The 12,544-nt window shown below is 36.6% G+C and overlaps 1 protein-coding gene across 1 annotated transcript in view; it reads right to left on the bottom strand.

Moving 5' to 3' along the window:
- The window catches only part of LOC107656580 (myelin basic protein-like), a 15,072-nt gene extending 7,347 nt beyond the window's left edge, over positions 1–7,725 (bottom strand). Inside the window, exons 1-2 of the mRNA XM_016444472.1 lie at positions 7,696–7,725; positions 1,998–2,095 (exon numbers count right to left, since the gene is read on the bottom strand). Coding sequence (XP_016299958.1) covers positions 1,998–2,095; positions 7,696–7,725 — 128 coding nt within the window. The remainder of the gene's footprint in view (positions 1–1,997; positions 2,096–7,695) is intronic.
- Positions 7,726–12,544: the final 4,819 nt, after the last annotated feature.

Genomic DNA, 12,544 nt, shown 5'->3' with positions numbered 1-12,544 from the left:
ATGAATGTAATCAGTTGCTAAAGCAGACTGAACAGTGTTTGAACATTCATCTTGGAAGAAACATTGTTTTGAACCAGATTCAGCTATTTGTTCAACATCAGCAGGATTTAAGACCCAGTTCTTCAATTGCTTCATGAAATTAAACTTGGGGAATCATCCTCTTATCTGGTAAAATGACTGGAAAGGGCCAAAGTCCGCTCTGGGGACACTCTGCAAACCTTCTCGATAGTCTTCGGCGCTTCTAAGGAAGAAGGGCTGGCCTTTGAAGGTGTCGTCCCCTCCGTTGCACGGCATTACGGGAGATGAGGTGGGTCTCTAATAGCGTCAGTCATTCTGGGCCGGTGCCAGGCATTCTTTCGAGCCCTTGTGTGCCTGCGGAGGGTGTCACTACCCTGCTCTCTGATAAAAGGAGCTGCTATTGTTCTAGTTCACATCTGCCTCAACTTGGGCCGAGCACAACAAGGCCTTCTATCAGAAAGAACTAGAGCGCAGTGAAGAACAGCTTCAGCACAATCAAACCATTGTGTGGTGACTCATGTTCATTATATAAATACTTTACATTGAGAAATTACATATGGTATATTGCACCGTATAGGATCTGGAATTGTTAGCTTCAGACAAATGTTGCCATGTGGTTTATCATACTGTATCAATGAAACGTCTCCAGATGTTTAAAAAACACAGACACACCCTGATGATGTCATGCTACGGTTGAAACACGCCTTCTATTATTTCATGAATACATTTTATTTCAAAATGCTGTGAACTAGTTCTTGGACTGATTTCTTGAAGTAAGTGTTGCAATTTGTGTCCTGGATAAATGGTGCAATCTGCTCTGTTCCCTTCCCATCTTGAAATATCCACAAATTAATTCATTTTCAATGACTCTGCAATTCATTAACCAACCGCTGTTTGTGATACTCAGCATGGTGGCCCACTGTGCTTTTCAGAGAAACATGATGAACACACGGACAAATCTATCTCTGTTGAGGGTAAAGTGCTGCTAAAAGTGCTGTTTTTTCTGCTTTTTTTTCAAACAATTGACAGTTGTTTGTGTGGTTTGGCCAAAGAACAAAGGCTACAGTGTTTTGTTGTAAAATATGTTGCTTTTATTATGTATTCATTCATTTTTTGAAATGTATTCTCTTTTTGTTTTTGTTGTACTATCTGTTCCCAAAAACATCAAAATTTCTGATCATATGAATGAAGGCTTTTCCTTCACTATGTGATCACCCAGATGTGAGGCTGCAATTTCCTTTGTCCTCAAGATATTTTCCACAAGGTCATTAGTAGAGGAAATTCATTCCTGTACTAGAGATACAGCAATACTACTGAGCAAATAGGCATAAGCTAAAATAATGAGGCATATAACAAACAGCTCAGGGGAGAAAAAAAAACAAAAACGGTGCAGCAGAAATGAGTTCGTAAACACATCCAGTCGATTATCATATACAATCAAATCTAGACCTGCAGTAATTTTAAAAATATGTTATATGATTCCAAATGGAAATCTGAAACTATAGAGGTTCTGAATGAATCACATGTATTTGAAATAAAATGTTAAAACACTTTTACTCTTTATGACTTTTATTTCTAAAATGCAGCTTAAAGATGGTTTATTTGCTCATTTCTTCCTCAATGCTAAAATATATTTTAAAATCTAGGAAATAGATAATGAATGATTTCCCAAATATTTCCCTATTATATTACTAGTATATTTTGAGTAATAATTAATCTATATAAATGCACTACCAATGTCCAATAAACTGGCTTTAATGCACATCTTCCATAGCATAGTCATTGCAGAGCATTACAACAGCACACGTTCTTCACAAGTGTTTGCCTATGCGCATATTCAACTAGGTAAGCCTGGCCTCTCAGTCCCAATTTATAGCAAATCTTGAGTCTCTATAAATGGAGCTAGAAGCTTGTGTTTCTTCACTCTGACCAGTTCACAAAAGCTCATCTGTTGGCTGAAGGGCTGGCTATCTACAAACCTCCCACTGCTCTTTAAGAGATCAATGCAGGAATGCAGGGAGTGGGCAGGTTGCACTGCAAGTGCCCTTGTGTTGAAGACAAGAGGCTTTTTTTTGCCCTGAAAGGGGTGAAAGACACATAGGGGCAAGCAATACAATTCTTGATGTGTTCTTGTGGGACACAAACATTGGGGGGGAACAAAACAACGAGAAGTATGCGGATTGTGACCAAGACGCCCACAGACCAGCTATGGCCCGACCACCACTTCCATTTGCTATGGAGAGATCACAGTGAAAATGTCTGTAAAAAAACTCTGTGTGTAGCTTAAATAGCTATTTTCCCCTGAAAAAGTCATTAAATTATCTCCAATTGGAAATACAAGAAGACAAGATTGATCATCACAGATGGTAACCAATGTCGCAAATCCATGAGATCTAAATGCCAAACAAGAGACCTCCGGATGACAGAGCAGGACATATCAGCTGCCTGGACAGCATGTTTAGTACATGTGTAAATCATTTTAGGCTATACAGATTTTTATTTTTTATTAAACACTTTCATTATGTGTATCTAACATGATATATTGAATGAAATATAGTGAAATTGAAAAGTATAATTAGTCCCCCCCCATACAAACTATATTTTTAGCATAACAATTTTTAAACAGCTTGTGCTTCGGTGGAAGACCTTTTGTACAAAGAGGCTCATGTGGTCTAATGAATGTCACTAATGAAAATTAAAAAAAAAAAAAATCGTAAATTATTCATTTAATGTTGTAATATTTAAATCCCATAAGGATCCCATACCCCACCGGATAATGTGCATCAACATCCTATTAACCATACATAGTTCATGAAGAAAAATGGGACTCCATTAAATTTTAAACCTCTCTGTACTCTGTTGTAAAGTGAAATTTTCTGTGAGCTTCTGCCCTTGCATAGCAGTGCCAAGTGTGAGGGCATGATATTGTTGTGACATGAAACAAATGGCAGCATTATGCTTATGTCCAGCATTGAGAGAGGATGCCAAGAGTTGATGTAATCATTGGCAGCCCATCACTAAGGCATTAGCATCACTGTGTTTACCCGCCAGAAGGAACAATTAGGACAGGCCTCCGGGACACTGAGATCAGATATACCAAGGACAAAGTGCATAGAGCAGTGCTTAATGCATATTATTAAATCTTATCAAAAAATGTTTATTGAAACTTTGCACATTAGCACACAACACCACCAAATAATTTACTTTTAAGAAAATTGTTTGTTTAATTAAAATGTTATCTTTTAGGGGAACTTGTTTGAGTAATTAATCAAATATGTTTCCAAGAAAACCCTGCATTCTCTCATTAAAGCCGGTAGGCAATCACAATAACTATTCTTCACGGCTCCAATGACCCGAGCGCAGAGATGCAGGCGGGAGGCAGCTGCGGTTACCAGCCGACATGTGTGACATCAACACCTTCCGGTGGCCACATTGATGAAGGATCTTGGATCCCTTGGTAGAAATCAAGGACACATGACTAGCAGGCAGTGCGACATATGGCTAAACATAAGTGTTTGTCTATGAGATGTGTACAGAACATAGAGGGTTGTGTTACAGAATCACAGCTTTACTGGTGGAGCGCTGTTCCCGAGTGCTGCCACAGACCGAACGCACAATGGAGTCTTTGTAGCGTAATTCAAGCTGATTTGTTTTTCACAGTTGTTATTCTTTGGCTCAGAAACCCTTGATTTTTAGTTCATCTGTATGCACAGCACTCCTTATTGTCCCTTTAACTGTTTTTGGTTAGACATGGCAGAAGATACATACACATTGGCCAAACACATATCCACTGCCACTAAAAGCAGTCATCACACTTTTACAGTGCATAATCTCATTCTGTACACAAAAGGGTTGGTTCTAAACTGAATGTGCACAAAACCTATGGATGCATGTTTCTTATTAAGCATAAAAAATAAAAAGCGAATTGCAAAATAAGGTTTAAAAAATTGTTATACTATATTACTATATTAGCCTCCACACCAAACTCACAACAACTTTGTTAATTAAAAGTGAGCACTGCAGTTCTGTCGTCTGCCGCTTTAAATAGGCTACAGGATTTGGTTGTCATTGGCATGCAAAAAAATAGTTCTGAAAGCTATTTCTAAGTTATCCTTCCAATGTGTCATTACCGTTATAGCTATATGCACGATTACTTCCTGGTTTTAGATAAGCCAGCTCGGTCAATTCCAGTCAACTGTCAAAATCAACTGTGCTACAAGTGGAGCGCCATTTGCTCGGTTTCTCTACATAATCATTCACAATATGAAGAAAAGTATTGTTTGTCTAACCAAATGTCCACATACTGTTTCAGGAATGACAGTAAAAAATTACACAAGTGAATCCACCAAATTGTTCTGAAACTCATTGCTATGATTGATAGTAATAACTGTAGGACAAAACATCTGACAGGCTGATGTCAAAAATAGACCTGTGCATTAAGTGATTCAGAGTAAATAAATTGCTACAATAGTTTAATGCACTATTATATAATTATTCTAACATTAATAATTAACTTATTTAATCTGTAGTTAACTAGTTAAGTATTTAAATAATTAACATTTCTAGGCTGTTGGTGTCTGGGCTTATTTATTTATTTATTAAATGACATGACACATTGTGACTTCCTGCACTTGCTATACTTTATACTTCAGTAAAAGTACAAAAAATGTGTTACAATAGTTGTTTTATAATAAACCCCAAAGCGAGACATGACAAAATCTTGGGAGCTGAAATGGTTATTGATCTAATGAGCGATCCTCTGCTCTCATCTACTGGTTATAATGGTAATTTCATGTAATTTTCATCTTAAAAGTCTTTGTTTTCCGCCCGGAAACACATTTTTTGGCACTTTTTTTTCATGTCGTCTTCATGAATGAAAAGTGAATCTTTAAAGTGAATTTTACTGCACAGCTGTAACTAATCTTACTCCAGCCAGGCAACCAAAGTTGGCAACCCTGTGTATATCCAGTTATATTCATGAATATGAAGGCAAGTTATCGATTATCAAGAATATCATTATGATGTCATTTATTATTAGATAGCATGCTAGCTAGCTAATATTAGTTTAAACAGTTACGATAGTGTTTAGTTGTCAGCATTTAAATGTACAATTACGTGTCTAGGTACTCTCCTGGGATTACTGGGATTGCTGTCATTATTTAGGGTTTTGGAATTATTTTGTTTCTCAGTTTCTGACAAGAACGAGGCAGGAGAGGTTTGTGTGAGGGGCTCAAGAGTTTCTATATATCACAAAATCAAATAACATTTCACTGGAAGTTTACAAGCTGGATTATCTCCATGCGGAAGTTCTTAAGTCGCATGGCGCGACTTACTTGCGTACACTGAACTCAACTGCTCAGCATTGCATCGCAAAGGGAAAATCGCCAGTTCGTGTTGAAAATGAATGGCTTTTGACAACCCCTTAACTCACAAGGAACTCTGATGCTTTCATGCATTAAAATATGGTTATTATTCAATCCCACCCTTACAGAAAAACCACATGAACTTCACATGTGCAATCACATGTCAAAATCACATGTGAAATATGTGAAACACGTGAAAACTCATGTGAAACACATATGAAACACACATGAAACATGCGGTTTTGGAACATTTTCATGGTGGAAATGTGTAAAACACGTGATCACGTTTCCACATGTTGTCACATATTGTCCACATAAGATCACATGGGTTTCACATTTACACAATGAAAATGTTCCAAAACCACATGTTTCATGTGTGTTTCATATGTGTTTCACATATTTCACATGTGATTGCACATATGAAGTTCATGTGGTTTTTCTGTAAGGGCAAAACTTTACATAGTATACATACCCATTAAAGCTTGTAATGTGGAATGGTAAATGTTTTAAAATGTGTTGGTCCTCCATAATTTGTAAACTTAGTAGTAGTAAAACAACATTTGATGATTGCTTGGTTTCTAAACTAGGAGCTCTTAATCACAGCCTTGAAGGATTTAAAACTCAAATGAGGAATGTGTGTAGAGTCATCTATTATAGTTAGGCTCTTTCAAACAACATTTATTTCTGGATGCTTTTATCCAAATGCATTCAAGTATATCATCCATATTCCCTGGCAATACAACCCATGTGTTGCTGACATGCAACAGTTGTGCTATAAAGAGTAATTTATCAGTAGACAAACATAGCTATGCTGCACCCAGTAATAGTCAAGCCTCATTAAATGCAAAGGGATACACTAAGTGCTAAGAATTCTAAAAATCTAGGTTGCATTACCATGGAATTCATCAAAGAACATATGAATAGAGGAAAAATATTTGTATTCAACTTACGTGGGCCCATCAACTTCATTAGTGTCATTTATGACCCTGAGCTATGCAAGCCTGCATCAATGTCCTACATCTGTATTGAAGCACATTAATTCCATTAGACTCGGTTAGACTAATGGAATAGTCTTTCAAATTTGAAGCATGTTGCACTAAGTAATATGTAAGTCTTAGAAGAGCCTTACATACTTAACTTGAAAATTTGCTGATTGAATAAGATTAAAAATAAGACTGGAAAACAGCATCTAACTGTGCCCATGTAATTTATGCCAGGAGAATATAGTTGCATGAGAGAGGAATTAAATTATTGAGAGAGAAATGAGAGCGAAATAGTATTATATTTTGTCATGATCCCAGCCTGTGTTCCCATGTCTTGTGTTTAGGACTCTTGAGTTGTAATGTGTTTTGTTCCTATTGTTTCCCTGTTCACTTCCTTTGTTCAGTTCCTGTCCCTGTTTGCCTTGCCTTGTTTGTTCCCTTGGTTACCCCTGTTTGTCTCCATGACAATTACAGTAATTTACCACACCCATTTCCCTGTTAGTTCTTATGAAAACTCATTGAGCCCCTGTGTTAACCTGTGTATTTAAACCCCTATGTTTGCCCTGGTCCTTTGTCTAGTCTTGTTCATTTATGACTGTTATGTGTTTTGTTCGCTCCTGTTCTTGGTTTCTGTCGTCCTGGTTCCTGTTAATTCCTTCAATAAACTCATCTGCATTTGGATCCTCTCGCCTTCGTCCTTGAATCACCAAGTGTAACACACACACACACACACACACACATATGAGCAAGAACTTCAATTGAAATTCATCAGCTGTAGTGAGCCAGCCAGAGCTGTGTACAAACAAAGCGTTTGTTTTCCACGCGAACAGTTACTATTTTTAGGGTGCAATGGTCTCTTCAGGCTCACACAGTAATACATGTTGGACTGAGTCATCCATAGAATCACTGCTTTTCACTGAGACCTAACCAAACGAGTCAATTCTGAATTCATTAACTGCAGAATTTAACCAATTATGAAATGTACAAGCACTCATTATCTCTGAAGTGTTAAGTGCTTGAGTATAAATATTAATTACATTTCTGAAAAGATTTGACAGATTCACAAAAGATGTCTTTTTCTATAATTTCTCCTCATTTCTCTCTCCCTCTTTGGGTAGGTGTTAGCCAGAACAAGAGCTCCTACTCTTCTTGACTGGAGTCTTGAGAGAGTCTCTAGAGAGTAATGATGCTCTCTTACCCCCTCCACAGTTCAAATGAAGCACCACGATCACTCATCCCTCCGTTTCCTGATCTTATGTCTGTCCGCTTCTGTGTAAAACCAACAGGTCATATAGCACTCTTCACAAAAGAGGCCATGCCAAAGTACTTACCTCAGAGGACACATAAGAGGGGAATGACATTGGGCAAGTCTTTTGAGGAAATATTGAGATCTATTCACAATTTCATTTCTGACTGAGCAATATTGCTTTGGGTACGAGGAAGCAAATGGATGGTGGTGAATTAACAACATCATTCAAGGCAGCAAAATAGGTAATTTAGAGATGTTGCTTTTCATTTTGTGGGGCCGCAACTTTACAGAAAAATTGCATTATTTCTCTTTATTTTAAAGCAATTTGATGACTGTTTAAATTGATGTAGGAGAATTTCTGACAAAAACAGTCCCAAATAATGAAAGGTATAGCATATTAAACAGACGTAAATAACATTTTACTGTTCGGTATTTTCAACAAAATATTCAGGTGAGTTTTGAATGAGTTTCATTTATAATTTTATGCAGCAGATTCTTGTTTGAACATTCTCAAACAGGGACGATGCAAATCATTATTTTAATCAGGTGTTCTGAATGAGTGTCCATCAAAATTATGCATTTTATGGACCCATCTATTACAGTAATCAAGAAGATATTTGGCTATTATAGAAATGAAGGAGAGAGACTAATGACTAACTTTATGCATCAGGGCACGCAATGTCAGACTTGTCAAAAATGTGACTACAGCAGACAAAGCACTGAATTACTGTTTTAATTATTGTCATTTCTTTTGGTCTCTTTTAAATTAGAAGAAGCCATCAGAAGTATCTTCAGTGAACATGGATGTTTTGGTTGAAGGCCTCAGGGTTTGTTGCCTCTGTCCATGGTGCTGAAACAAGCATACGGATATGCTGACCATTACTCATTTGAGAGTTCTGATGACACCTTCTAAGCAACAATTTTCCTCACTTTTAATAACCATGATTAAAATGGATTCTTAGATAAGTAACGATCTTTGTGAAGAGCTTAACCAAACATTGTGTTTGACTCATCTGACCCAGAAAAACACGATCAGCTCCAGCACGGTCTCTCACAGTGGGAGAAAAAATGTTTTGGTCTTTGAGAAGAGGCAACCGGTCACCATGGAAACATCAGTACCTCAGGATCACATAGGGGCAGCACACAAAGGCTGAACGACTCCAAAACAATCTAAACCGGTAAAAAGCAGCCTAATAATCATTCAGAGTGAATATAGGAAAATTGATGAGTGGCTGAATTAAGATACATTACATTTTTCTCATGCAAAACAGCCAACATTTCGGAGGATTTCATGCCTTCCGAGGAGAACACTAAAAACAACCATTGCATGTTGAAGGCCGATTAGTTTCTCTAAAAGGTTTTTACAAAAGATCCTTTAATTTCTCTGGAGATACTTGCTTGAGCTTCCTAAGGAACTTACATTGATTTGTATTGGTTGTATTTATCTTATAATCAATTGCCTCATATGTCTGAGATATGCTCAGGTGTTCTCACATTGACTGGTGATGCATTGAAAGCTTTTGTTTCAGGTCATATGGGGCCACACCCTCATTTGTGTTCATCATTAGAATGATTTTCCATTAATAAGACAATGCGTGGTAGCTTTTAAGTTACTCTAAAATAATTTAATTATAGATTCTGTTGTCATAGTTTCCTGGGCCCCATCAATACCGATGAGAAGGCTGGAGATGTGGTTATCTCTTCAATGATCTTACATGACTAAACATCTCTGATTCTCTGAGGACAGCGCAATTGTATTTCCTCTTTGGATATTGGTAGTTGCACAGTACGGGTTAAAGAAAACCATTCAGTATGAGAGAGGGGGCAATTTGTATGTGTAATCAGCTTTGTAAATAACAACCGTTTTTTAAACAATGGTTTTATTAAGTTTTCTTTTCAAAGAAAAACAAGAATACAGAACAAAAAGCAACTACACAAACCTAGAGCACACCCCAAACCTATGCCACCCCTGGTAGACTTCAGGAATATTAAAAAAAAATAAAACACAAACACAGAATCTAGAAAAAAATAAGAAATAAAAAAATAAATACACAAACAAACAAATATCACAATATAAAAAGCACCATGTCACATATTCACAGTCTTAATATGAGATCCATGTATACGAGAGGCTGAGAGTTTCATCGATGTAATGGCCAAAAAAGACACAGTCCACATTTGTCTGTCCATTGCATGAGATGGATTCTGTTGGTCAGGAATTTTTTTTTTTTTTGAGAGAGAGCAGCTAACAGTAAACATTTTTGTTAAATGGATGATGAACAGGGCCGGCCCGTCGCATAGGAAAAATAGGCAAATGCTAGGGGCGCCGTCCATCCATTGGGGCACCCACAAAAGTTACGTTTTTATTTATTTTATTTTTTATAATATTATTTTTAATTGCACTATATATCGACATATAATTGATATCGAATTATGGCTTAATGCCATAGTCATATCGCGAAGGCTGTGATTAAATTAAATAAAAATAGCTATGCATTGCAGTTTTCTGAGTAAAGCGGTAATGTGTTCGAGTGCAGCCCATGACATGCAGCACTTCACTCTGAAACATGCAGCGCATTTATTTATTTGCTGGCAAACCACCAAAATAAAAGCAGTTTATTATTTGAATTTGAGCAGAGATGCACCGATCGACTATCGGCCATAAATCGGAAACGGACGTTTTTTTGTTTTATTTCAAAGTCTGTAAACGGCGTTTACAGAGGCCAGAGATGCAAAGAGGAGAAACTACATTAGCAGGCAGAGCAAGCTCACTGTTCACGAAGTATGAATGTATCTCTGAGGGGAACTGACTGTCTTAAGAAACCGTTTAGATGGCATTTTCCTTTCATCTTGCCTCTGTATAATGCATTTAGTGTTTACAGTGGTAATCAAGGAAACAATGCATCACTGCTGTTCCTTAAGCGCCACCTGCTGACAGAGAGTGAATTTGCATTTTCATTCAGCCCATCTGCTGTTTGGTATGTTTTATTTTCACAAAGCTAAAGTCAGGCCATTCTGTTTTTGCTTCAGGTTTTGAAATTATACAGTCTAATTTAGATAAAAAAATATAGGCTAATAAAGCAACTAACCATATTCTTAATTATTTCTTGTCTTTTGCTCTAATTTAGTTCTCTAATTTAAAGCTGCGATGCAAGGGGCACCAGCTAAAATCTTGCCTAGGGCACCAAATTGGTTAGGGCCAGCCTTGATGATGAACATCCCAAAAATCATTCAAACAGAAGTAGTGTGGAGTCAAACATATATCAGTGCCCAACACATACTGTATGACAAGTGCTGTGAGAGCTGGGTCTAAAAAGGGGAGAGAGAGGGGAACTCCCAAGAAGTGCAAGTAAATGCCCTGAGATCCTTGAGAACATAAATTGCACTTATTAAATAAATACTGTTTTAAAGTCGAACCTGAGTAATGGGTCATGAGGTGCTAAAGAGCCTGAAAATAAAATAGTTTTCATTTCATGTGAATTTGAGAAGAGGGGAAGATCCATAATGATACTATTATTATTATTATTTTTTTTTTAGGTTTAATGTATTATCTCATAATATCAGTGGTTCTCAACAGGAAGCTGCAGGCCACTTGGGGGCATCAGTATACTTAAAATGTAAAATAAATCATACAGTTATTTTAATAAAACACTTAAAATTTTAAAATAGCTAGAGTGATGATATAGGGCAACATAAATAATAATAATATATTTAAAAAAAACAACAACAGAAAAACAGGAATTTTAAATGCAGCACTGAGCTTTTAAATTAATGAATTCCATAGGTTTATTTCAGCATTTGAACTTGGCAAATAAAACAGACAAATTCAGCTTCTTAACAGCAGATGTTGGTGTGCACTGACAAAATCAGTGGTCTTTTTTTTTTTTTTTTTACTCTTAGTCTTCATGATGTTTCCTTTAACATTATAAGGTAGTTGAGTAGAGTGATCTATCTATCGTGTGTTTATATTTTTGACATGTAAACAGTACTTGCCAAAAGTTTATAGACTATGATTTTTAAATGTTTTTAATTAAGTTTTTGCTAATTATAATAATATTTCATAATATTACTGTTTTACTGTCGGTTATGATCAAATAAATGCAGCCTTGGTGAGCATGAGACTTTATTAAAACATTTACAAATTATAATTCTTCAAAACCTTTGACAAGTACTGTATCTATATAAAAGTGATAAGGACAGTGTTTTCTTTTCCCGTCCAATGGAAAGCACTCGAGCGGCACACTGTTGCTGTGGTTGGTTGCCTCCTCAGGCCAACACGACTTTCGATCGCTGACGTCTATTTAGCGCACTCTGACAAACTTATAATGTAAGTTTTGTGAGTAATGAAACATTATTTTAAGAAGTGATAATATGTATTACCTATTTGTAGTGGTGGACGAAGTACAAAAATCAAGTGCTTAAGTAAAAGTACAGATGCATATAATAAAATATTACTCCAGTAAAAGTAAAAGTACTCCTTTTTAATGTTCACTGTGAAGCTTACACTGCGATGTACCTGAGAGAAAACAGTTTTCACCAGTAAGAAAAAAGTGTTTTAAAGCTTGTTGTTTTGCAGAACATCACAGTTATATATGACATGAGAATAGGGCCTGAAGTTAGGAAGAACATTTTAAGCAAAATATAATGCTATTTTCATAATGATTGTTTTCTTCTCAAACCTTGTCTGTGGTGTAAAAACACCCCTGGCCAAATGCCCCCAGAGGGCATCACTTCCCACTATGATAATAACTAGGTACCATGTTCTGAACATCACATCCTTTCCTTCCCCCCATATGTAATCTATCTAGGTGGTTGAATAAAAATATTTGGACTTTATATCTAAAAATTACCTCAACTTAGCACCAGCAAGCTTGTTAGCTCGACAGTTAGCATCAGCTAACAATATTTACTTATTTTCAGTATGGTTATGA

This window comes from Sinocyclocheilus anshuiensis, unplaced genomic scaffold (genome assembly GCF_001515605.1).
Source record: "Sinocyclocheilus anshuiensis isolate Anshui unplaced genomic scaffold, SAMN03320099.WGS_v1.1 scaffold1393, whole genome shotgun sequence".
Taxonomy (NCBI): Eukaryota; Metazoa; Chordata; class Actinopteri; order Cypriniformes; family Cyprinidae; genus Sinocyclocheilus; species Sinocyclocheilus anshuiensis.
This window is presented reverse-complemented; position numbering and strand designations above follow the sequence as displayed.